Source organism: Colletotrichum scovillei (assembly GCF_011075155.1).
Source record: "Colletotrichum scovillei strain TJNH1 chromosome Unknown Contig00009, whole genome shotgun sequence".
In the NCBI taxonomy this organism is placed as follows: Eukaryota; Fungi; Ascomycota; class Sordariomycetes; order Glomerellales; family Glomerellaceae; genus Colletotrichum; species Colletotrichum scovillei.
In genome coordinates this window covers 5436072-5461086 of record NW_023336267.1, presented here as the reverse complement: position 1 = coordinate 5461086, position 25015 = coordinate 5436072, and the positions used below count along the sequence as shown (strand labels likewise).

Below are 25015 nucleotides of genomic sequence, written 5' to 3'. Positions count from 1 at the left end.
AACATTAAATGACCAAAACCCCGGATCCTGCACCACTGTATAGTTGTCGATGCTTCATGTTTTGAAATTTCATTCTGGATATTGGTCCAGGTTCTGCTATCGACAATCTTATGAGCTTCAAGATGAGAGGAATTTGCGTTTTTGGCATCGCCATCGCCTCCCTTGTCGCGCAAGGAGCTGCCGCGCCGCATTCGCAGCAACAACAAAGCACGGCTGCAATTCCTGGCAGATGGATCGTCACTCTTAAGTCAGGTATTGACAAGCGCGACGTGGAGCAGCACCTCGATTGGATCCACGGAACTCACAGACGGAGCTTGTCTCGCCGTCAGACCATTGGAGTCGAAAGGACATTCGGAATCGGGAATTTCCAGGCCTACACTGGCGAATTTGACGAAGCGCTGTTGGCCGAGATTGAAGCTAAAGATGAGGTACATTCGCCAGACGTGACGAGATAATTTGAAGTGACGATGTCCCCGTAACTAACCACAAGACAGGTAATCGCAATCGAGCCTGACCATGAAGCTTCGTTGACAGCTCTCACCGAGGTCAACGACCAGCCTTGGGGTCTAGCCAGCCTCTCCTCGCGAGCAAAACTCGCCAGCGCCGACGTGGATCATCAGACCTACATCTACGACACGAGTGCGGGGACAGGCACATTTGCCTATGTTCTCGACTCTGGGATTCGCATTTCCCATCCTGATTTCCAGGGACGCGCGATCAAGGGCACCAACGTTTTCCCCGAAGTTGCTCACGACGATGATTTTGGGCACGGCACGCACGTGGCTGGCACCATTGGATCCCTAAGGTTCGGTGTCGCAAAGAATGCCACCCTTGTCGACGTGAAGACGACCAGGGTTGCTTATAGCACGACGGCCAAGATTATCGAGACGTTGGAGTGGTCTGTACAGAATATCACCAACACTCCTGGGAGGGCTGGCAAGTCTGTCATCAGTATGAGCTTAGGTAGGTCGTATACTCCTTCCTTGGCACGCTCGCATCTAACACAATATAAGCGACTGCTACATCCACAGCTTTGAATGACGCCGTCGACGCAGCCACGGCCTTGGGCGTCTTCGTCGTCGTCGGTGCTGGGAACGATGGAAAGGATGCTTCCACGAGATCACCAGCTAGCGCGCCGACGGCCTTCACGGTTGGTGCGATTGACATCAATAGCACCAGAGCTACGTGGTCCAACTTTGGGCCTTCTGTGGATGTCTTTGCTGCTGGTGTGGATGTGAGGTCGACTTCGTTGTACCAGGATGGAACTGAGCTTCTGTCGGGAACGTCAATGTCAACACCACACATCTCCGGGTTGGCGTTATATCTCAAGGGATTGGAGGGCTCTGCTGTGGATGCACCTGGGGCGATCGGTGCACGCATCAAGGAACTTGCTACTAAGGACATTGTTACCGATCCTGGAGTTGGCAGTCCTAATCTTGTTGCATACAATGGGAATGGCCGACGATGAGGGGTTAAACGGTGCTAGCTGGAAGATATTGACCGCAGACCGGAGTTGCCTCCGATCAAGGTGAGGGCACAGACCTGGAGCCGTCACCGAAGCTCACCTCGGAATGAGTAGTCAGCAAAAGCTCTAGTGTCTTTTCTTCCACCGCCCAATAAACTCGAAAAAGTTCCAGGCAGGATGGTCTAGACCTTTTTAAACACAAAGCAGTTGAACGCAAGCGCCGGGCTCCTGCGGGCTTATCTGGGACACCAGCTGCGGCATGACGTCAAACTTCCCTGTCAAGTTGGAAAATCCAAGGCAGAAGACGCCTGGAATTCCGCTGCGATTCGACGCCAGTCCCAACAGAATCGACGGGCCAGCCGTCCATGGATTTCATGGATTGATGGCATGCTGCTAGCGTCGTGCCATTTTCCAGGTTAGGGGCCCCTTTGTTGTCGTAAGAAGCGCATGTCGTTTTGTCTGGCCATGCGTTGGAGCTACCGTGTGGAATGCTGCGATTCGACGATTTGATTTGCTCGCAGTCGCCGCGTCAACCTGCGTTTTGTGTTGCATGAGGAGCAGCGCAGCAGCTACGATGCATCGTAAGATCCTGTTGGTGAACCAACCGACAGGAGAAGTCGGTGCGTGCATACTGTAGCTCGGCGGTCGGCAATTCAGAACGTAATACTACTTATATGGTATGGAGGTTACCTCTTCTTCTACAGCCTGACGTCTTGTTCCGATCCCTCCTCTCTTCTCTTTTCTCAATCTTTCCTCTTCCCCAAATTCCTGATCGCCAATTCACCCTTGTTCTAGGTACCCCTCCTCGACCCCTCCAAACCCCTCCATTCGCTCTCAGGCCAGCCGTCAGCCGCAACGGCACAATCGCCCATCATGGGAGACCAAGAACCGACCCCCGAGAACCACACGATGATGCAGGGCTTCGAGTGGTATGTGCCTGCGGATCAGAAGCACTGGGTCCGCCTCGAGAAGCATGTTCCCCAGCTCAAGCGATTCGGTGTGGACAACATCTGGATCCCGCCAGCGTAAGACGAAACCTCAATTGAATTGCGAAGACCAAGACCAACCCCATTGACTCCGAATCTAGGTGCAAGGGATCATCAAAGACTGGAAACGGTTACGACATTTACGATCTGTACGTATCGCGACCTAATCTCTACTGAGCCGGCCCATCTCGCTAATCATCCCGAAAGCTACGACTTGGGCGAGTTTGACCAAAAGGGATCTGTAGCGACAAAATGGGGTACCAAGGAGGAGCTCCTGAAGCTGGCGCACACCGCCAAGGACAACGGCGTCGGCATCTACTGGGACGCCGTCCTCAACCACAAATTTGCGGCCGATCGCAAGGAGAAGTGTCTCGCTGCCGAGGTCGATTCTGACGACCGCACAAAGTTTGTCAGCGACAAGTACGAGATCGATGCCTGGGTTGGCTACGACTTCCCTGGTCGCAAGGGCAAGTACAGCGAACAGAAGTACCACTGGTACCACTTCAGCGGTGTCGACTACAATGCCAGGAACGAGAAGACGGCAATCTACAAGATCTTGGGCGATAAGGGCGACCAGCAATGGGCGGAGAGCGTCGATGACGAGAAGGGAAACTAGTAAGAACAGGCATCCCGTTGACTGGATCATAGACCATGCTAACCATGTGTAGCGACTTCCTGATGGGTTCTGACCTCGACTACGACCACCCCGAGGTTGTCAAGGACGTCCTCAACTGGGGCAAGTGGCTAGCCTAAGAGGTGCCGCTCCAGGGCATCCGTTTCGACGCCATCAAGCACTATAGTGAGGACTTTTTGCGTCAATTCATCACCGAGCTGGATAAGGAGTACGGCAAGGGCTGGTTCTTTGTCGGTGAGTTCTGGAAGGACAGTCTCGACGACATGTCCGAGTACCTGCAGCGCATGGGCAGGCAGTTCACCCTCTTCGACGCGCCTCTGGTGTACAACTTTAGCGAGATCAGCAAGGGCAACGGCGCCGACATGAGAAAGGTCTTTGACGGCACTCTGGTGCAGAAGGAGCCCATCAACGCAGTGGTACGCACTATCCAATCCTATCGCACTGACGAGACTGTTCTAATAGCACGCAGACCTTGGTCATGAACCACGACACGCAACCCTACCAGGCCCTGGAGGCCCCGATCGAGGGTTGGTTCAAGCCCATCGCGTACGCCCTCATTCTCCTTCGCACCGACGGATACCCCTGCGTCTGGTACGGCGACATTTACGGCATCAAGGGCGAGCACCCTTTCCCGCCCTCGTGCGGCGGTGCCGTGCCCAAGATGACGCTGGCCAGAAAGCTCTACGCCTACGGCAAGCAGGCCGACTACTTTGACTACGCGACGTGCCTCGGCTGGGTCAAGTACGGCACGTGGGACCGCCCTTACGGCTGCGCCGTGGTGGCCAGCAACGCCGGACCGGGATCCAAGCGTATGCACGTTGGTGAGATGCACGCCGGCGAGGTCTGGACCGATGTTCTGGGTTGGAACGATAGGGAGGTTACCATTGGCGACGACGGCTTTGGCGAGTTCGTGTGCTCTGGTACCTCGGTGAGCATCTTTGTCAATAAGAATGCCGACGGCAGAGACAAGTTCAACGAAGAATTGTGAGTACTCATAACCCTGTGGAGAAGATGAATGGGGGCTAACCTTGACAGTGACTCCAACATTTACGAGGAATAGACTAGATATGACGGGAACAGGCGGACGGAAGGATTGGACTTTCTAGAACAGCTACCAAGTAGCCGTAGATTTTATGCTTCACGAGTATGTGTTGATGGATAGATAATCAAGTTTAATTACATGGTCATAATCAGGGTAAACATGGAGATGCTTCATATCCATAATTCCCCGTCAAAGGAAGAGAAGATACTTCTGAAGTCTTGCGCCTCTAAGCTTAAGTACCCCTGTATTCCTCCTCCTCCTCCTCCATGCGCCTGACACACTTTGCGTGAACGGCTTCGCGCAGCTAGGGAGCCCATGCTCATAGGTCTTCAAAGACAAAGACACCGTGCTTCCGGTGACCGAGCGGAGGCTTATGCGAAGCCTACAGGAGAGCACGCGGCCGAGAGGTGAGCCCGTAGCCCGGACCCGAAGATACAGCCGTCGTGTCCTAAACATTGTTTCGCAAGATACCTTGACTAGTAAGTGCGGGGGGGGCAAAGTGCATGAGGCCGGCGGCGCAAGAACTAAAAGTATCATTCTGCCTTTTACACTGCATGGTTTTTGTGTTTGTCATTGCGGTTTCTATTCTATCCGTGATTCTTCTGAGTCCTAACCGGGCCGGACGGAGCTAATCCCCTGGGTACGGCGGGGCGGGGCCGGCCCGGTTGGACGGGACCCACTGATTCTCCAAGCACGTAAAGTTGAGCTTGTGCGTTTGCGGTAAGAAACTGGCATCTTTTGCATGCGATTGTCTAGCGAGTTCTGCGTGATTACATAACGGGTGCATCCCATGACAAAACATTGAAGATTGTATCCTCGAAATAATCACTAACAGATGTATAAGAATTGTTTTTTCACCTACGACTGCTACCACTGCCGATCCGTCGGCGAGAAGGCCAAAATCACAGTCGAGAGTCTTGAGCATCGCACTAATCGGACAGAGGGAACTGGCCCGGCTGGTAAAAGCCGAAAGTCGCAACGTGCCCCCTGGACCCTGTGCCTTTTTCAGCCTTATTCCAGTATTGAGGATCCGTAGATTGAATCCCTTTTGTCCGGCACATGATGTTAAAAGAAAGCTTAAAACCCGGGGTATCTGAGGTTTCGGCGACAAGAGGCATGGCTTGGATACAGGTCTTGGTTGATATACTTGTGCATCCCCGAAAAGTCCACGACTCAATCCCCGCGTTGTGCGCCATGCTGTGGTTCTTTGCTCCACCGATGTTCTTATCGCCGATGGGAAATACGGCACAGCGGTTCCGCACGTCACACATCCCCGCCGTGGGGGCTTCAATTTCATGCTCGATGCTCCAGCCTCTCCTCCAACGTTCATCACTCTTCTGAAATGCTCCATGCCCCCATTCCTAACATCCCCCCACCCCCCCTTGGGCCGAATGCAGTAAGTGAATGCGGAGTAGCTACACTGAGCTTCGATTGGACAGGAAGCTCGCTCCGATCTGCTGTGCTACGCTGACTGCCCACATGCACACAATCCACCGCATCAACGACCCCTCCAATTCGAAAGCTCCTATCGTCGGCCTTCCAATGGGCCGCCGGCGCAATTCGCACACCAGAAGCTGGAGCAAATAGAAAAAGATGCTCTCCTCTCCTCCCCTTCGCCTGCGCATCGCCCGCCCTTCCTCTTCACTTGCCAAACCTCTTCTCTTGACCTGTTCCTTTTCTTGTCGGTCTCGATTCTGTGATACCCCTCTGATCCGACAGCGCCACCTCAACCTCGACCCTCACGCGAAAAGAACACGCCAGAGACAACCGGCGGCGCGTCACTTCTTCTCGTCGACCCCTCACCATCGCCAACCAAATAGTGTCAACGACATCGCCGCAATGTCTGATCTCTCTGTTGAGCTGACGGCCCCCAACGGCGTCAAGTACACCCAGCCCACCGGCCTTTTTATCAACAATGAGTTTGTCAAATCTGCCAAGGGCGAGCTCATTGACTCGATAGATCCTGCGTGAGTGCCCATTATCCTCATATTCACTGTGCATCACATGCGAGTCCCTCATCCTGACCTGGACGACGATACTGACAACCTCACCTCCCAGCACCGAAGAAAAGATCGCATCCGTCCAGGCTGCAGAGGTCGAAGACATTGACAAGGCCGTCAAGGCCGCGCACGCAGCGCTGAGACATGAGTCCTGGAAGGGCATCTCGGCCACGGATCGTGGTGCCCTCATGTACAAGCTCGCCGATCTGATTGAGCAGCACAAGGAGACGCTTGCTACCATCGATGCATGGGACAATGGTATGCTCACGATCCTTACTGTCCCAGATCCAGATGGAGAGCTAACGCAGCCTACAGGCAAGACGTACGCCGATGCCCTCGAGATTGACCTCTCCGAGTGCGTCACCGTCATCCGCTACTACGCCGGCTGGGCCGACAAGACCTACGGCCAGACCATCACTAGCATCCCCCAAAAGTTCGCCTACACCCTTCGTCAGCCCATTGGCGTCGTCGCTCAAGTGTAAGTCATCTACACTCACCCACAACAACGAATCGAGACTAACAGCAGTCCAGCATCCCCTGGAACTACCCCCTCAGCATGGCCACCTGGAAACTCGGTCCAGCCCTCGCCTGCGGCAACACAGTCGTCCTCAAAGCCGCAGAACAAACCCCGCTGAGCATCCTCTACCTCGGCACCCTCATCAAGGAAGCCGGCTTCCCCCCGGGCGTCGTCAACTTTGTCAACGGCCTCGGCCGCGTCGCCGGCGGCGCCCTCGTCAGCCACCCTCTCGTCGACAAGGTCGCTTTCACCGGTAGCACGGCCACGGCCCGCGCCATCATGGGCGAGGCCGCCAAGACGCTCAAGAACATCACCCTCGAGACGGGCGGCAAGTCCCCGCTCCTCGTCTTCAACGACGCCGACCTCGAGCAGGCCGTAAAGTGGTCCCACATGGGCATCATGTCCAACCAGGGCCAGATCTGCACCGCCACCTCCCGCATCCTCGTCCAGGAGGACATCTACGAGGAGTTCATCCCCAAGTTCCTCGAGACCCTCAAGGCGACCAGCAAGGTCGGAAGCCAGTGGGACAAGGACACCTACCAGGGACCCCAGGTCTCCAAGGTCCAGTTCGAGCGCGTGCTCGAGTACATCGACATTGGCAAGAACGAGGGCGCCACCCTCGCCGCGGGCGGAGAACCCCTCAACATCGGCGGCAAGGGCAAGGGCTTCTTCGTCGCGCCCACCGTCTTCACCAACGTCACGACGTCGATGCGCGTATGGGGCGAGGAGATTTTCGGGCCCGTTGTGGTGATTGCGCGCTTCAAGACCGAGGAGGAGGCTATTGCGTTGGCGAATAACAGCCAGTACGGGCTCGGCGCCGCGGTTTTCACGCAGAATGTCGAGCGGGCGCATCGTGTTGCGTCGGAGATTGAGGCGGGCATGGTGTGGGTTAACAGCACCCAGGACAGCGACCCGCGCGTGCCGTTTGGCGGTGTCAAGCAGAGTGGTATTGGGAGGGAGTTGGGCGAGGCTGGGTTGGAGGCGTATAGTCAGATCAAGGCCGTCCACGTCAACATGGGCACGAGGCTATGAGGTGTTTCGACTAGGTTTTGTTAGGAAGAAGAGAATGACACAATGAACAACTTCATGATCATACTTTTGTATTCATCGATGACTGTACGCATCCTACGGACGCAAGATCAAATCGTACCGACCCGGCAGTAATGTGACCCTCTTCCCAGACGCATCCTCCACACCCGCGCCGCCCTCCCTTCTAATCTCAACCGCGCTCTCATGCCTCGGCAACACCAAAGTCCCCTTCGTACTCGTCGGCACAACAACCCTCATCCTCACATCCTCACCCTCGCGCTTGAACGTAACCTCGATCAACCCATACGGACACTCAAACGTCCCCTCTACAAAATCAAACTCGGACCTCAGCGGCGGCTTCACACTCCACGTCTTATACCCGTCCTCCTCGACCCGCACCCCCAGCACAGCCTCGTAAAACCACTCGTAAATCGTGCCCAGCATGTCGTGGCACTTACTCCTGCACGCATCCTGCCAAAACTCGTTGAGCGTCGTCTCCCCGCGCCGGAGGAAGCGCATGTACGAAGGGTGCTCCTCCTGCCGCGCCATCGCCATCACGATATCCGGGCGGTCGACGTCCGTGAAGGTATTCCAGAGCCACTTGAGCCCGATCTCGCCCGCGCGGATCCGACAGTCTGCCACGTCGTCTAGGAAGGCCTGCTGCACGTCCGCTACATGCTCCGTCGGAACGAGGCCGAATTGCAGCGCCATGGCCTGCGCGATCATCGTCCGGTCGTGGGTACCGGGTTCGTCGAGGGAGGTGTAGAATGCGTAAGGGTGTTCCGTCTTGTCGGTGACGAGGAGGTGGCGGTTATACGTCTCGTAGATGCGGTCAGCCCACGCGCACCATTTTTTCTCGTCGTCCGCGTAGCCGAGCTCCTTGGCCATCAACTCGACGTTGCGGAGACACTTGTAGTAGATCGCCGTCTCGATGTTGGCCTGGTGATTCCCAAACGCGATATCGCGGCCCCAATCACCCAACCCGTGCTCGATCAAACCCCCCTGACGCTCCTTTGTCCGGAGATACTCCATGTACCGTACACAAGGCTGATACAGCTTGCCAAAAGTATGCGTCGAGCCGTAGTACTTCTTCAGAATCTCGGGGATCAAGGCGACCGCCCCGCCCCAGGTAATCGTGTCGTGCAACGGACCACACATGTACCGAATCTCGGGCGCCATCGTCGGCACGAGCCCGTCGGCCTCCTGCGCGTCTGCGATGTCGTCCAGGATCTTGGAGTGCAGGGCCTCGATGTCGCGGATGTACTGCGTCGCCGGCGCGAGGAGGTGCGTGACTTCCAGCCAGCCGAATTTCTCGATTTGCGGGCAGTCGGTGTGGTAGCTGAACAAGTTGCTGACAAAGGACCAGTAGCACATGTTGATGAGGGCGTTCGCGTCCGGCTTGTCTGTCTTGAGGGTGCCCAGCCTCCGGGAGGCGGAGGAGATGTGCCTGCCGACCACAGAGTGGATGACGGGGAGACCTTCACCTGCCTGCAAGGAGACGCCTTCGATTTGGATGTACCGGGCGCTGGTGAAGCTGAAATCTGGCTCCCAGGTCTCGACGCCTCCTGTCCCGGCAAGCGTAATTTTGGAAAAGACTTTTGTTTCAAAGTCTTTGAAAAGGGGGTCCGGCATTAGCACGCGGCCGGTCTCGTCCACGCTCTCGGAGAACTTGACGACGACTTGTGCGCCGGCTGGGCCGCTGACTTGGACGCGAACCATGGTGGACATGTTCTGTCCCAGGTCAAACGTCACGACGCCCTTCTCCAACGTCTTCTTCGAAACCGGCTCGACCGTCTCGTGGAGCGTGACCGGCGGCTGGCTTTGATACCTCAATTTTCCCCTCGGCCCCGTCACGGGCGTAGAGGCAATCCACTCCCCATCATCGAAGCCAGGCTTATCCCACCCATCAGGATACGCCCGCAAATCCTTATCCTCTGATGCGTAAATATTCGCCAACGTGGTGGCGCTCTTCCTCGTCTTCCAATCCGGTCCCGAAATCACCGTCTCGCGACTCCCATCCTCATAAAACAGATGCAGCTCCGCAAAGAAGCACAACTCATTACCGTACCGCACGTAGGTATTATCCTCATACATGGGCCAAAAGAAGCGATCATCGCCGCCCTTATCACCGGCGTAGAACCCATTCCCCACGTGCGCGCCGACGATGTTGTCTCCCTGCGTCAGCGCCTCGCTGAGGTCGTAGGCGACGAACTGTACCGTGCGGTGGTAGTTTGTCCAGCCTGGATCGAGGACGTGCGTCGATGCTGGGGAGCCGTTGCAGGAGAGGTTGAAGTGGCCCAGACCGGAAGCGAAGGCGATGGCCCGGGAGGGTTTGCGGGGGAGGTGGAGGTGTTTGCGGAGGTAGAAGGGTTTGTCGCTGCTGTCGCCTATCCAGACTCCCTTCCAGCGGTTTGATTCGTCTTCGAACCAGGTGCGGAAGATGAGGCTGGTATGGGGCATCTGTTTTTCGTCCGTGTTAGAAGTCAGGAACGTGCTGTCATCATATTCTGGAACGACAATATGTACTGGACGGACATACGTAGGTTTGGTTCATGCTGTACGGCGGCAGCAGTCTGCTTGACCGCGGGTACGCCGTGAAGAACTCATTGACGCCGCTTGACGAAGCCTGTTCGTCCTGGTCCCAGACGGTCACTTTCCAGAAGTGGAATGACGCAGACTTGAAGCCGCCATCCGGCTTGCAGAGGATGTTCCTCTGGGCATTGCTTTCGACTTTGCCCGAGTCCCAGACGACTTCGGAGCTCGAACCGTCATCGAGTGCTGTTGCGTACAAAGCAACGACGATGCGATAGGCGCTTTGGGAAGCATGTTCGAGCTCAGAGTGAAGCACCCAGTAGAAGCGAATCTCATCAACGTCGATGCCCAGGGTTTCGTGAAAGGCATGGATGCCACAGCGTGTCACTTCCATTACGCTTGTCAAGGGAGTAAGGCTCCAGGGTGACCTCGCAGCTTCGGTCGAACAGAAAGTGAAAGCAGCCTTCTACGGATAGTAACCTAGACAAGTATTCGGTTCCCGGCAAGTCTTTAGAGAAGCGAGCTTCATGGGCACATGTAACTTGTGCAACCTCTATTCTGTTTCGGGCATGTTCCGCATGCTGTGGCCCCCATTCCAAAAGGATGTGGTCAGATAACTCGGGGTAGTTGAGTCAACAATGAACCGAATGACCGAAGTTCGGGGCGTTGTTCTCTCGAAAAGAGTGGCAACTCTGGAGCTGTGAAACAGACTCTTGTTGGATCCAGTATAGTCTGTAGAGCATCCGGTGGGCTGGTACGGGGTACCGTGGACGTCTTTACGCCGAGTCTTTTGGCCAAGGGAACAGGACCATGTGCCGGTGGAGACCCGGCCTTCGGTACTTGGATAGTGAGTATTGGCACCGAGATGTCGCCGGGGTGGGGTAGAGGCATTGCCGTCGAATCACAAGTCCTGATACGTTTGTGTTGGTGTCGATCTGATGCCCTCTCGCTCGGAATTACCGACTGTGAAACGGCTTTTTAGACCGGGTTTCCCGAACGTGCCACACATTTATTTGGGGTTAGTCCAGCAGAGATCTCTACCCATAGTCACCGACATGTCGCTGTGTCGCTGTCGACTGTATCCGTCTGCGACAGAAATTTTCATTGCCAGTGGTTTGTACTTTGAGCGACTTCATCGACTTCAATGGTCAACCTAGAAACTTAACATGAGGATTCTCTAGGAGGAACCCCCACCGTGCCGGCTCCGGACTAGGGTCGCCACTTACCGGGCCGCTTTGAGCCTCGAACATTCAACGGCCTCGTTCGAGTATGTGTATCCGCAGTAGTTAATCAGCGACCGCGGTGCAAAGCATGCCTAGTGGCTGCCCAAAAGAACCAACACTGAACACGCCACCAACCATCCTCGGTGATGTCGGGTTAAAGATGCAGCTTTGTCTGGGGTTTGCTGGGTTTGTGCGGAGGCCCCAGATTCCTAAAGACCACACATTCAGGGGGGATCGGCCAGGTTCAGCACCGTTCAGATACTGCCAAGACCCACTGGATGACACCTCGATCTCGTCGATTGGATGAACAGGGACACTCGCCGGTGGGAGTTGAATGCTGACAAGCCCGTTACTGGATGTTGGTCATATTGTTGACCTCCAGTTGTATTTTAACCTTAATATTTCTCCCGGGTTTCTGCCCTCAAGAACGACATCTGTTCTTGATTCTTCGTTCGTCTTTCAGTGGACAGCTGTGACTGTGAACGATATACGACAATCATGGGTCGCCTCACGACGGTGTTATCCGCCGTCTTCCTGGCCATCGGAGGTTTCCTCTTCGGCTATGACTCCGGTATCATCACCTCAACGATCGCTTTAGATTCGTTTGAAAAGTACTTCCGCCACCCATCAGATACCGTCGCCGGCGGCATTGTGTCAGCCTTCCAAGGCGGCGCCATCTTCGGCACCATCATCAACATGCTCTTCGCCAACAAGATCGGTCGGCGTAACACCATCTTTGTCGGATCCGTGATTTCGTGTCTCGGCTCGGCTCTGCAAGCCGGCGCCGTCAACATGGTCATGCTGATTATTGGCCGCTTCATCGGCGGTGCCGCCGTCGGCATGGTTACCTCGACGATTCCCATGTACGCCTCTGAGCTGTCGGAAGCAAAGTACCGCGGTATCTTGTCCGGTTTGCTACAGTGGATGTTGAGTTGGGGATTCTTGATCGCCCAGTGGCTTGGATATGGATGCTCCTTTGTCAAGGGCGACTTTTCTTGTAAGCCTCTTTTCCATTGTCCTAGTATCTACGTACCCACTCAGAGTCAGTGTAAGACGAATCGTATTGTAAACTGACAACGGGATAGGGCGTTTCCCTCTCGCCTTCCAGGCTGTCCCCGGTGTCATTCTCGTCACCGGCATCTACTTCCTCCAAGAGTCTCCCCGTTGGCTCATGGAGCGAGACCGACACGAAGATGCCCGTCGATCACTCGGCAAACTCCGAAGCGGCTTGGACGAGGAAACCATCGATCTCGAATTCCGTGAGATTCGCGACGTTATCTTGGCTGACCGCGCCCTCGGCAACATTTCGTGGAAGTCCATCATCACAAAGCCTTCGTGGCGCAAGCGTCTCTTGTTGGGCTGTGGTGTACAGGCCTTCGGACCTCTCTCAGGTAAGCATGCATCTGCACGCCAAGGATAGATGAGAAGCAAGTCAAAGTATAGGACTAATGCGGAATGCCAACAGGTATCAACGTGATCAACTACTACGGACCTCGAATCTACAAGATTCTCGGTATCGATACGCAAACCTCTCTGATGATCATCGGCATCAGCGGTGCTCTTTCGATCGTCTACTGCAGCATTGGCCTGTGGCTCCTCGACCGCGTCGGCAGAGTGAAGCCCCTGATCGTCTCCGCAGCCGGTCTCGCCGCCGCCCTCCTCGTCAACGCAGTGCAGGCCCAATACCTCAACGAGAACAACGCCAACCAGTTGCGCAGTATGGTAGCCATGAACTTCGTCTTCAGCATGTTCTACACCCCGCTGGGCATTATCAGCTGGGTATACCCTGCCGAAATCTTCCCCGTCGAGGTCAGAGCGCTCGGAAACGCCATCACCACCTTCACCAACTGGACCGTCAACCTCATCTTTGCCCAGATTTCCCCGGAGGCGTTGACGAATATTGGATTCCGCTACTTCTACGTCTTCTTCGTTTTCAACCTGATCGCCATGATTTGCTACATTTTCTTCTTCCCGGAGACCAAGGGTAGGACGCTTGAGCAGATGGATGAGCTGTTTGGGGACCAGCTGGTGCCCCATGCCATGCAGGACTCTGTTGGTGCTGCTGCTGCTGTCGCCAAGGATGAAAAGCTTGTGGAGCAACTTGATCACGTCTGAGCATGTCACCAACGACTATGCGAGCTTTGGGGTATTCGCACTTCGAGGGTCGCAATTCGATTGCATGGGCGTTGATAGGGGAGGGTTGGCCCACGAAAAACATACCAGACTGTCAGTTGCGTAGCTAGGACATGCAGTTTCTCGTATTAATAAGGGAATTCTCAGTGGCACATGCTATTGATCGCATCGCTATATGAACACATTGCAGACCTTGTTCGCGTGGCACAAGCGCCAAAGTGACACAGTATGGCATCAACCCCACATGGAAACATTTGCGTCCGTCTAGACCGAGTCATCCCAAATAATTGCATCTACCTAGCTTTATCATACGTAGGCCAACACCAAAGTGTTGGTAGCCTAGACCACATTGTTCGCCAATCTAGGCCTAGTGACATGTTGTGTCGATCTGGCTGACAGGATTCAGAAGTCCGTTTCCAGACCATGCCCGACTAGGCAAACAAACTGGTCCGGACATAAGTCAGCAGATGGAACTGTGAATGGTGAGAAACAATACCTATTTCGTCAAAGGAAGGAATAACATGGCTATAAAAGTTTTAGAGGTCGCCGAGCAGTCTTCATAGCTCGATTTCTTCCATTGGCACCTCAATTGCTGAATTTCACGTTTCAGCTGGTTCCGGCAATCTCAGTTTTGCAATCCCTCTGCACTAATATCACGATGGTCGGCTCTAAAGACCTCCCACCATCAACTCTCTCCTTTGGGCGCGTCTTCTACAACAATCAATTTTGTGCGAAGCCGCAATGGCCGGCCCCGGGGACCAGTCTTTCCGACAAAACCGCGATTATCACGGGCGGAAACACGGGCCTAGGCTATGAAGCCGCCCTTCAACTGCTAGATCTCGAGTTATCCCGCTTGATCCTAGCTGTGCGCTCACTTGAGCGAGGCGAAGAAGCCGCCGCGAAGCTTCGTCGCCGATACCCCACTGCAACTATCAGCGTGCAACTTCTCGACATGACGTCTTACCAGTCTGTTCAAGACTTCGTGCGCCGCATTGACACCGAGTTGGATCGCATCGACATCGCCCTTCTCAATGCCGGAGTGATACGGATGGACTTTACCAAGGTCCCTGGTACTGGCCACGAAGAGACGATCCAAGTCAACTACCTGTCAACGATGCTCCTCGCCATACTTCTTCTCCCCGTTCTGAAGGCTAAACGCCAGAAGAATGGCGACCCCGCGCGCCTTACAATCGTCAGCGCCGCTCTTACATTGGCAGCCACGTTTCCCAACAGAGATGCAGATCCTCTCCTCCCATCCTTTGACGATCCTAAGGTCTTTGCCATCCACGGCCGGGAGGCCTACAATACGTCGAAGCTACTCGCTCACATGTTTCTCTGGAAACTGGTCGACTATGTTTCGGCAGACGATGTCATTGTCAACCTTGCAGATCCGGCGTGGTGCAAAGGCACAAACCTAGCACGAGATGCACAGGGTATCATGAAGTTGGGAGTCGCGGTATTTGGGGCAACGACTGGACGAACGCCACGAGTAGGCGCCTCTTGCTTTGTTGATGCCATTGTCAACAAAGGCAAAGAGTCTCATGGTTGCTTCCTAATGAGCTGGAAGATCCATCCGTATGTTTCTCCCTATTGTGCTTTCCCTCATATCATTGCTGACAAACTTCAGGTTTGCTGCGTTTCTCTACACCCCGGAGGGTAGCGCTGTTATAGATCGTCTTTGGGAAGAGACACTCAACGAGCTAGACTTTGAGGGCGTTCGGTCAGTCTTGAAAGCGTTATAGGTCTGACTGAGTTTCTGAACTCTTCTTTTGGGAGCTTTTTCGCCTCGTATGAGTATGGCATCTTCCATAAAGTGCTTGAGTCGGTAACATGAGTGTAAGACGATGCGAGCCAGCCTGCTTACATGTCCATTGCCATTTCGCGGTCTAGACCCGGGTTTCTTTTGAGCAGTCTTTACCACATCTACCTTGAGCCTTCGCAGCAGAGTTCTATTGTCCGCACGCGCATCAGAAATGTAATACGCATCGCTAATAGAGCACTGAGACAGTTGAAGCTAAATCTGATTCGATTGCTGTACGTAAGGATTGAATTCTTCCAAGTCTCTATCTTACTAGTAGGTACCTCATGGATTGGAGCTTATCTCGGTTATGACCAAGATCACGGGATTTGAAGTGATTGCAGTCGCCGGCCATTGCTAACATGATTTAGAGTTTAGAGTGAAGTTATTGTAACTGTTCATCATGCCCACTTATTTTCTCCCGGAATGTATATTCCGCTCGGTAGTGGTGTTTAGTGCCATATGAGCCTGGATGACTTTTGTGGGGTGAGATTAGCCTGTTCAATGGAACAGCAAAAACAGTTTCCGACAGCTGGGTCACAAAGCCGATAATCGGATGTTGTTGAACAATTGACAAATCATGGAGGACGTTGATTCTCTTTCCATGCCAAGCAATAATAGGACAATTGCTCCCATTCCGAGGCGCGGGGTCTAAGCGAAGTAGGCGGGGAAAGGACTGGCCTGATAACATGCATGTCTTATCAGTGGAAACACCTTCGCGCCGTCATTTGGCAAACAAGTAGCTTCATGCAAGCTTTACATCTACTTTGATATCCTCTTGGGCATAGTCGCAGAGGATATCGAAATACGTGTACCATGCGGTATTTATATCCAGAGAGTGTCGCATTCCTTTCGCCATGGATACTACCAAGCTTCCTGGGTAACTCGTCGCAGAGCATCTCAGATTTCTACATGCTTGACATCCTTCCGATGGCAGCTCGAGCCCTCCATTTTGTTTGCCTCGCGGGCATTGCCACTGCCCTCGTTGGAAGGAGTCCCCTTACCTTGGTCCGCACCATTAATAGCTTAGATCAAGTCTTTCAACTCGGCAACAACAGCTACTTGGCAACGCCCGTCTCACCATTCGCTCTAGCAGCCGCCAATCCCGAGACGACCACTGCTCCGGCAACTCATATCGTCGGGAATACCCCTATCATCACTGGGCAGTATCTCCAAGAAACGATTGCTGGCTACCTCGCCGAAGATGATGTATTCTCGAAGGACTTCCTTGAGACAATCATCTTGAGCTCTAATTGCTCTTCAAGACTTGACGATGCTGCCACAGCCTTCGTGGCATCTATCGGGTCTCAAGTTCTCATGCTGCCAGCTTCTTCCCAACTTGAGTCGCCTATGCCGCCTCCCGGTCCGATATTTCTAGAGTCCGATGGCAAGACGATTACGCTCTCGAAGGTCTTCCGTCTCTACACTGACACCTACAGCGACTTTGTCCACGGAATCTACGAATCTAACGGAAGCTACGAGGTCCTTGGCTTGACCGATGCTGATTGGGGCTACCCCTTGATTCCCGTCCCATCCCGCCTCTATAGCGGAGCCGGCTCTGGGCCTCTGGCCGGGAAAAGAATTGGCGTCAAGGATATCTACGACATGAAGGGACTCAAGTCTACTCTAGGAAGCAAAGCATGGACGCAGATGACCACCGAAGCCAACACGACCGCTCCTTCTATCCAGCGCATCATTGACCTCGGCGGAACCGTGGTGGGGAAGCAGAAGACGTCACAATTCGCGTCTGCGGCTCACGCTTGGGAGTGGACCGACGTTTACTACCCTCAGAACCCCCGGGGTGACGGATACCTCAGTTGCTCGGCGTCGTCTGCTGGCGGTGGTTGCTCCATTGCCGCATACCAGTGGCTCGACTTTGCCATCGGATCGGACACTGGCCAGTCTATGCGCCAACCGGCAGCGTTCTCGGGTACGTATGGCAACCGCCCGTCGCAAGGCCTCATGGTTTTAGACGGAGTCATGCCTATTTCCTACGGTGCCGACACGGGCGGTGTGTTTGCACGTGATCCTCAAGACTGGGTGAGGTTCGCTAAGCTTTGGTATGATCCTTCGCTTCACCAAGATAGCAGCCTCAATGGGCTACCCGAGCTTGAGGTTCCGGATTCTCGTGCGTTTCCGAAGCGGATTCTCTATCCCACAGAGCACCTTCCGCTACAGAACCCCGCCGCTGAAGAAGTTCTGCGGAGCTTCTTGGCTCAGGTCAACAAGGTCATGAACTTGACGGTGTCAAAAGTCAACATTACGGAAACAGTTGAGGCCGTTACTGGTCGGGACCTTGACGAGGTCCTGGCTGATTTGGGTACCATCTGGACCTACACACAGCTCAAAGTTGTGGCAACACCTCTGATTGCTCACTACAGCCCCGATTTCCCTTCCCTGGATAGGCCATTCCGAACCTCTTGGCGGAATCTCACCCTTGACGTCAAAGGTCACACCGAAGCGCTTGACCGCAGACGCCTGGACTCCGACGCCTGGCATCGTGAGGTCTTGTTCAATACGACTGAAAGCTGCTCCGAGTCCATCATGATCTACGACATCGGCACGGGTGGGCTTCCCTCCTTCAGAGAGGCTGAGTTGAATGAGTCCCCCGGCGCTGCCTTGCCTGCCGATACTGGAACCCGAGGGGCTGCTTCTGCCCTTGCGTCTTACTTTGGAAGCGCAGACTTCACCATCCCAATTGGTCAGGTGCCTTACTACAGTAATATCACGTACCGAGAAGAAATGATGCCTGTGACCATCAACATGGTGGCCAGGAGGGGGTGCGACTTTGTCTTGTTCAACCTTGTCGAAGAGTTGACGAAGCTGGGAGTCTTGGGGCCTGTCACTACTGGTTCGCGAACTTTTGTATGATACAATCGTTGTTTAATTTCCACTATGGAACTAAACTGTGGTCCGTCCTGCCAATGCCTCGTCTTCCATTTTCATTCCCCAAAGACAACGCCCGCGAAACACAAAGAGTCATCTCGATTCATTCATCATCTTCTGCTTCAATGGTCTCAAGGGTCCAGCCCAGTTCAATGCCAATCATAGTTATCGGGGTAAGCACCAGGCAGATTCTGATGCGAACCCTCGGCGTAGGAATAGCCAATCATGGGCTGAAGATCAGATCCAGGCACTTCAACAAGTCCCAGAACAATTGAGGCCTGTCTCTTCTCCCAGCACGCCATCAAAGTCTTCTTCTCCTGCGTCTTCATCCACTCACACTTTTTGCGGCCCTCTTTGAACTTTTGCTTCTCGTGGTTGAGAAGCCAGGCCTCGGCATTCTTGGTCAAGGGAGTCTTAAGCGTCTTGACGCTCACAATGTCGTAGAGTTCGCTTGTGTGATCTTGGGTTGGGGGAAGTCCAGCTTCCATGCCAGTCTCGTGCGGGAGAATTGAGCTTGGCGACGGCATTTGCTTCGACGACTGGAATCCACAGAATGCCATCTCAGCTCCAATATCGACGCCCTATGAATTACATGTTAGCATGCGGACTTGGGCGAAATGGACAAGGTATTGTGAGTTACCTGTTCGGGTTCCTGGGCTGCGGGCCAGTCGAAGAAGGAAGGAACTGTTGGAGACGTCAAGTCGATTGGATCATGCTGGGTTGTGATCAGTGCGTTGGGAGCGAATGTCTGGCAGGATTCCATTAGCAAACCTTCGGGACAGACTTGTGAATCGTAGGACTTGCCTCTCTCATAAGTTCTGTGGTAGAATTGAAGCCAAGCATCGTGCTCGCCGTGGCGACACCGCGCATGGGGCTGAATTCATTTGCTTGCTCAAGACCAACCACTGCTGCCAATGGATGAGAAGAACGAGTCGGCTGTTGCTCGCTTAAGCCATGGTGAGGACACTGCGCCATGCCGCCCTGTGGAAGTTGCTGCTGTTGAAGCTGCTCTTGGTCGTCCTCACCCTGAGTCTCAGCCTGTTCTTTGCGAAGCTTGTATCGAGCCGATGACTCCCTTCTCTTCCTGCGACACGGCTCGCATTGGCTTCGCTCCTTTATCAGACCCATATTGGTCATGGAAGAGAATTCCAACTGCGGCTTAGACTTGTGGCACTTGGTACACAACTTCTGGCTTGAAGATGCTTCACCAACACCTGAGGCCGAGGGTGCGCCATTCTCGTTCAGAACAGGCGGTGTGGGTGGCAGAAGGAGTGATGCCGGCAAAGGAGGCAAAGCACTGTGGCCCGATGCAATCGGCGGAGCGAACAAAGGAGTCTCTGCTGTGGGAGCTGAGGAACCTGGCAATGTTGGAATCAGTCGAACGGGAACGCCGGGGTTAATGGCGGAGATGGGAGCTTTCTGAGATGAAGAGCTTCTTCGAGAGGAAGAGGGCTTTGAGGTCTTTCGTGAAAGCCGTCTCTGTGTGGGTGTCTGCGGTCTAGAAGGAACATCTAGGGCGTTGTTCTCGATACCAAGTACTTGATGAGGCAAGTGAGGGACTTGTGAACTCGAGGTTGCGCTCTGCGCCTGCGCAGGAGCACCGTTGGCGTTCGGCAGTTGAGTTGCGCTCATTCCGGGCAAGAAGAGAGGAATCGGATCTCTGACAGCGAAGTGAGGCTCCACCGTCGCTGAAGTTTGAGGAGGAGATCCGAAGAGCGACTCGTCTTCGTCGAAGTCCATGGCTTCGTGAATGCAGGAGGAAGGATTGGGGACTGAGATTCGTGGACTCACTGTCGTGTGTGTGAAGTGAAAGGATTAGTGGGAAAGGAAAGGTTGTAATATAAGGGCACGAACGAAGAAGAATGGGTTGAAGGAGAAGGTTGAGAAAATTTCCACAGGAAGAAAGGAGCGACCGTGAATTATCTAGAAAGGAAGTGAGGCAGAAGCCCTAGACAGAGGTGAAGTGAAAAGACCCGATTTCATCTGGAGTTGCTCGCTTAATCCAATACGTTAATCACGTCCACCTTGCTCCTTCCTTCAATTTTGAGGAATCCTCGGGTGTTCCAGCCACTCAGGGAATACGCGAGTATTCAGGTACGAATAGGTTCTAGAACAAAGACCTTGGTATCAAACCACTGCTTGATACAATTACATCGACTCTGTCAAAGACACGTGCCGATTCTCATTGTTGAATCGTGAGCTCCTTGTCTCAAGTCACAGCTCATATGAAGCCTTTGCTTGCTTCTATTTGGCAACAACTAGAAACAGTACAGCTGTGAAGTAAGTGGATTTAGAAGCCATGTGAAAGTATGAGTTGCGTGCCTCGGAGAGTCCGAGTATATGATCGAGGAAATCCGTATCCATATGGGCCAAGTAGAGACATTTATATTGTTTTGGGGATTCAGGTCAATAACGCCAGTCATTTGAGGAATAGAGCATATTAAAGGGGCGTTTTCAGTCGTAGCGGGCAGACCGATCGCACTATCTAACCTCTTGACTCTCAGTTCAAAATTGCCTTTCCGACTCCCACATGCACAATTCCTCATCAGAGGTGGGCAAGTGCGACTCGAAGACCAGGCATCAACTGACTAATATACAAGGTGCTGTACCAGAGCCTTTAGTAACGTCGTCTTGTCTCCTGTCGTAGATAGCCTGCTCTCAACACGTACCTGACTAGCAAGTAGCAAACTGCTAGTATCCTTTTCTCGTGAGTTTCCAGGAGCAATGAGACTAGGAAGTATACGGTCATAGCCATGTCAATCTTGCCAATGCGCTATTTTCTCTGATAGACAAAACAGTAGAGCTTATAGTAAGCGGTTGTTATACACATGAATATCTGTACATATACGACCTTTAGGAAGTCTGAATATTAAAGAAGCCAAGCCCTTTCCTCAGGTATTTGTCTTCCACTTGTTTCTCGCTTTGCGATAAGATGCTTTTCCGACATGATTACATGTTTGAGCTCAATTTACTCAGCAAGGTATCGGCCAAGGAAAGGATAGAGAATCGATCCTGCTCTGAAAACTATTCTCAAGCAAGTGTTCGGCAGAGTTGGTACCTCCATGTCCATCAAACTTGACGTGGCATTCAGAGTTGGCCAAATGTCTAATTTAAGTACGCTGCAGCTCTCAATCACAACCGAATTCAAGTCAAGTAAAAACACGCGGTTCCAGCGTTTAGCTGGCACATGTGATCAAGCAGGTTTAAATCCAGTCCGACAAGTTGATTCAGTGTCACCATTTTCAGGTTTCTATTGTATGGTCACAAGCTGATGGGATCTTCTCCGCAAGGGTGCATGTGGCAGTGGTGAACTCTGGCGGGCCAATCCGCAGGAATGCTGATGTTTGCGGAAAATCGCTGTCTAAAGCCCTCTCGATTTAACGATGATTCATACCACTTATCACCATTCGGTCCTTTCCGTGCACTATTCGAATGTTATGGTCACCGCTTCATGATGTCACCATTCCTTCACTGGCGCAGAAACGTCATTCTGGCTAACCACATGCTGTGCGCCAAAGATGACGCGCACGACCAGTCAAAGTGTATAAGATCGCACCCAAAGAACCTCACAATAGAGGACCATCATTCCCATCATTCACAACATCATGAACAGAATCGCCCTCAGACAAACCAAGCTTTTCGCTGCATCAGTACCCAGAGTCAGAGCCATGTCGTCTCAGAACCCCATCCACAACGCGGCCGAGGCCGCCGGCCAAAAGAAGGACACCAGCCCATCCAAGCCTAGCGTCATCTCCTCGGAGGGCGCCATTGGCAAGCAATTCAACCCTGATGGCAACATCGGCCAGATTGGTGAGTGTTGCAGCCTAAATCTGGCATGACCTTGGTTCTGACTTTATCCCATAGGCGAAGCCGTTGGTGGCCCTTTCTCGAAGGATGGTGTCATTGGAAGCCAGTTTGATGCGAGCAAGGGGGGCATTGCAGGGACAGTGGAAAAGGCCGTGGATGGTCCTCGAAACCCGGCGAAGAAATAGCTCAAAGGCATGGTCTATTGAAGGTCTTTCTCTCGGCGTTGAATGAAACATAATTATCTATCTTCAAGTTCTTCATTGGAACTTAGCCTGCTTGGTTCTCAGTTTCGCCTGCTTATATTGAAAGACATCCTACTGTCGCCAAGTACTGATGTTTACATGTAATATTTTGACGCTTCACTGACACTTTGCACTTCGCGGCAAGGTATGAGTACCGTTTTCCCGTTTTTCGTGATGGTGGTCGCCCGGCGAATGCAACTACCTGCACCTCACGCCGAAGGAGCGATACGGGCGCAATTTCAAGACATGCATTACTCCAAGCACGTCTCGCACATTCATGTCTCTGTTTTGTCGCAACCGAGTTATGGGATTCGACGAAAACCCAATACATGTCTCAAGTGCCACGTCATTTCAGGCGTAAGAGCCATTTATCTGTATGAAGGCTGGTCTCCCGGCTACCGAAGTTGAGGGGGCAATGGTCACCTGAACTTATAAGAACCTGCGATCTTCCATCAAACTTATCCGTCGTTTTTCACTCTTTCACCTTTCTCACAACTCCTTTACCACACCCTACTCCTACTCTTCGCAGCTCGTTGACCTTTAATCACTGCCGATAGTTATTGCCGTCTGCCATGGACACGATGCTATCCCAGCAGGACAAGTACAAGGTGGACGAAGCCATGCGCCTTATTGACCATCGATTCAACAACATCAATTGGCCCTGGGAAGCTCTTCAGGCTCCAGGCTCTGGGGTCAAATTAATTGGCGATCGTCGTGTCATCGACGGCAACAAGATTCTGGCTCCCTTGGGAGACAGCCTCATCAGGCTCTTCGCCGTGGAAGCGATGATCGACTCGAACATCGCAACGAAGAGTAAGTTCGGAGTTGATGTCAAGGTTGCATACAGTCTTGTCCCAAGAAACGTACTAATACGATTATGCTAGGCGATATCGACGCCCAATCCCAGCAAGCTAGAAACAATTCGCGACTAGTTGAGATCTTCGACAGCTTCGTCTTCAGGCCGTGTGTCAATGTGAACCCATCCCAGGGCTATGCTCTCGGTGCTCAAACGAAGATTGATACCATCAAGGCCATCATCGGAGCTGTGTACAAGGACCGCGGAGGTGGAAGTGAAGGGCTCAACGCTGCCAAGCGCGTGGCAACAAAACTGAACATTCTTTAAGACCGGCAATGTCAAAGCCTCCTCATCCTCTTGAGCTAACGATCAGTAGCCTATTTAGACCATGAGGAACCCTGGAAACACCGCATTGGGGCACTGGAGGCTCCAAACAGAGATCCCCTGGGAGCATTGCGCTTGGTATCTCTTGTCTTCGCAGCAGATCCAGCGAAGAACATCGAAGCAGACTGGGGTCAGCTTGGGTGTTGCATTCTTCTCTCAAGATCTGCTGCCAAGAGTACCGACCGCCGTACTCCTGGGGGATTCCGTGTGGAGCCCCTGGTGTTCCGATGCGGATGTTCTAGGCTTCCTCATGGCCAGGGCCTTATTGCGGAGTAAGCGGGTACCCCAGGTTGCTCACTCGCGTAGTCTGCGGTTATAGACCGTGATGAGTTCGACAGTATGTGCGATTGGAGGGACTCTTAGTCTAACTCACTTTTCAGTCGATTTGGTGATGGAGAAGATGGTTGTTCGACGCGGAAAGGGGTACGCATGGAAGAAGGAAACATACACGCAGGGATTGAAAGAAGGAAGAGCAACGGGTACAACGAGCTCTGGTTTGGATTACTATTTTGAAGGAGATGTTTCTGTTCGGGGCTATCGGTTCGATACACGTGGACTCCCCAATTTCTGGAATTTGCACTTTACACCACCCCCTCCCTCTACTCCTGAGCTTGAGGCAACACTCATTTGACGGCACCACGATCTCACCAACACTCAAGCTCTCAATACACCACTTCGATTCCATGTCTCGCTGTTCCAAATGTGAAATTTCGCCATGATGTTGCCGATTCAGCATCCGGGATGTCTTCAGATCAAATCTTCACCTGGCAAGTACATGTATCCAAGATTTGTAACCCTAGAGCGGTGATGCAGCCAAGTCAACCAACGATACTCGTATTGATTCTGCTTGTCAACCTTGCATCTGATACTTCAGCAAACTCTGAGTTAAGGTTGCACTACGTCAAGGTCGCACGTTAAACTGACCTCATCAGCCAAAACCTTGAGCATCAAACCTGATTCTGGAATCAGGAGAATCGCGAAACCGAGCTGTGAATGATGCTACAGCTGTATTGCGCGTATAGGCATTTTTAATAATGTAGAGACAATCAGGCATCCAACATCCAACACGCACAACATCTCACAACGAGACAACCCACATCAACTTCAGTTTCGCTGCGCAGGCTTCCACCAGAAAAGAAGCAGGATGATGTGAGACAAATGTACATGTACATCGCACTGCCCGAGGCGGAATAGGTGCCGATCAACAATACGCCTCCCAGGCACGCCCGAGCCTCCCGCGCCCCTACCGAAACCCAGGATTCGATTGGATTCTGGACAAGATACGGAGTAAAATAGCTTGCACAACGGCATCTTATCGCAGAAAGCAACGTCAAGTAATGGCCAGAGGCGCCTCAAGTCTGCCCTCCGTCCCCGATTACAAGACATGTCGGATCGAACAGTAGCAAATCTCTATCCTTGCCCAAATCTCACCCCAGTAACTCGCGGGGATGCGGGGCGAAAGCGGGTACAGGACGGGGGACCACACCGGATTCGGGACCGGTAGGGCTTGGTGGTCGATGGGTGTTGCACACCCCGCTGGA

General features: G+C 53.2%; 10 protein-coding genes across 10 annotated transcripts; 8 read left to right on the top strand and 2 right to left on the bottom strand.

Annotated features, from left to right (window-relative positions):
- Positions 1 to 122: 122 nt before the first annotated feature.
- HER10_EVM0011264 (alkaline proteinase) lies at positions 123 to 1468 on the top strand (the record flags this gene model as incomplete). Its single annotated transcript, XM_035480700.1, has 4 exons — positions 123 to 428; positions 495 to 854; positions 888 to 963; positions 1014 to 1468. The coding sequence occupies 4 exons, from the start codon at positions 123 to 125 to the stop codon at positions 1466 to 1468; spliced, it is 1197 nt and encodes a 398-aa protein (XP_035330071.1).
- Positions 1469 to 2338: 870 nt separating this feature from the next.
- Positions 2339 to 4145, top strand: HER10_EVM0002568 (alpha amylase; the record flags this gene model as incomplete). The annotated part of the gene is made up of 7 exons (XM_035472274.1): positions 2339 to 2490; positions 2553 to 2600; positions 2659 to 3066; positions 3120 to 3174; positions 3208 to 3501; positions 3555 to 4069; positions 4121 to 4145. The coding sequence occupies 7 exons, from the start codon at positions 2339 to 2341 to the stop codon at positions 4143 to 4145; spliced, it is 1497 nt and encodes a 498-aa protein (XP_035329000.1).
- Positions 4146 to 5314: 1169 nt separating this feature from the next.
- On the top strand, positions 5315 to 7704 carry HER10_EVM0007666 (aldehyde dehydrogenase). The gene is made up of 4 exons (XM_035477215.1): positions 5315 to 6094; positions 6186 to 6385; positions 6443 to 6605; positions 6659 to 7704. The coding sequence occupies exons 1-4, from the start codon at positions 5721 to 5723 to the stop codon at positions 7674 to 7676; spliced, it is 1755 nt and encodes a 584-aa protein (XP_035329639.1). The 5' UTR covers positions 5315 to 5720; the 3' UTR covers positions 7677 to 7704.
- A 65-nt stretch (positions 7705 to 7769) lies between these two features.
- HER10_EVM0003573 (uncharacterized protein) lies at positions 7770 to 10599 on the bottom strand (the record flags this gene model as incomplete). Its single annotated transcript, XM_035473245.1, has 2 exons — positions 7770 to 10133; positions 10213 to 10599. 2 exons carry the CDS (start codon positions 10597 to 10599, stop codon positions 7770 to 7772), a joined length of 2751 nt encoding a protein of 916 aa, XP_035329103.1.
- Positions 10600 to 11926: 1327 nt separating this feature from the next.
- On the top strand, positions 11927 to 13543 carry HER10_EVM0008700 (uncharacterized protein; the record flags this gene model as incomplete). The annotated part of the gene is made up of 3 exons (XM_035478212.1): positions 11927 to 12425; positions 12514 to 12819; positions 12894 to 13543. The coding sequence occupies 3 exons, from the start codon at positions 11927 to 11929 to the stop codon at positions 13541 to 13543; spliced, it is 1455 nt and encodes a 484-aa protein (XP_035329764.1).
- A 676-nt stretch (positions 13544 to 14219) lies between these two features.
- On the top strand, positions 14220 to 15303 carry HER10_EVM0009650 (short-chain dehydrogenase; the record flags this gene model as incomplete). Its single annotated transcript, XM_035479132.1, has 2 exons — positions 14220 to 15136; positions 15189 to 15303. The coding sequence occupies 2 exons, from the start codon at positions 14220 to 14222 to the stop codon at positions 15301 to 15303; spliced, it is 1032 nt and encodes a 343-aa protein (XP_035329888.1).
- Positions 15304 to 16122: 819 nt separating this feature from the next.
- HER10_EVM0010349 (uncharacterized protein) lies at positions 16123 to 18230 on the top strand (the record flags this gene model as incomplete). Its single annotated transcript, XM_035479812.1, has 2 exons — positions 16123 to 17135; positions 17226 to 18230. The coding sequence occupies exons 1-2, from the start codon at positions 16176 to 16178 to the stop codon at positions 18228 to 18230; spliced, it is 1965 nt and encodes a 654-aa protein (XP_035329971.1). The 5' UTR covers positions 16123 to 16175.
- A 164-nt stretch (positions 18231 to 18394) lies between these two features.
- On the bottom strand, positions 18395 to 19877 carry HER10_EVM0008940 (uncharacterized protein; the record flags this gene model as incomplete). The annotated part of the gene is made up of 2 exons (XM_035478445.1): positions 18395 to 18826; positions 19017 to 19877. The coding sequence occupies 2 exons, from the start codon at positions 19875 to 19877 to the stop codon at positions 18395 to 18397; spliced, it is 1293 nt and encodes a 430-aa protein (XP_035329787.1).
- A 1960-nt stretch (positions 19878 to 21837) lies between these two features.
- HER10_EVM0004743 (uncharacterized protein) lies at positions 21838 to 22349 on the top strand. The gene is made up of 2 exons (XM_035474376.1): positions 21838 to 22055; positions 22110 to 22349. The coding sequence occupies exons 1-2, from the start codon at positions 21851 to 21853 to the stop codon at positions 22235 to 22237; spliced, it is 333 nt and encodes a 110-aa protein (XP_035329253.1). The 5' UTR covers positions 21838 to 21850; the 3' UTR covers positions 22238 to 22349.
- A 48-nt stretch (positions 22350 to 22397) lies between these two features.
- Positions 22398 to 24158, top strand: HER10_EVM0003803 (uncharacterized protein). Its single transcript, XM_035473467.1, has 2 exons — positions 22398 to 23107; positions 23179 to 24158. The coding sequence occupies exons 1-2, from the start codon at positions 22867 to 22869 to the stop codon at positions 23415 to 23417; spliced, it is 480 nt and encodes a 159-aa protein (XP_035329138.1). The 5' UTR covers positions 22398 to 22866; the 3' UTR covers positions 23418 to 24158.
- The last annotated feature ends 857 nt before the right edge of the window (positions 24159 to 25015 follow it).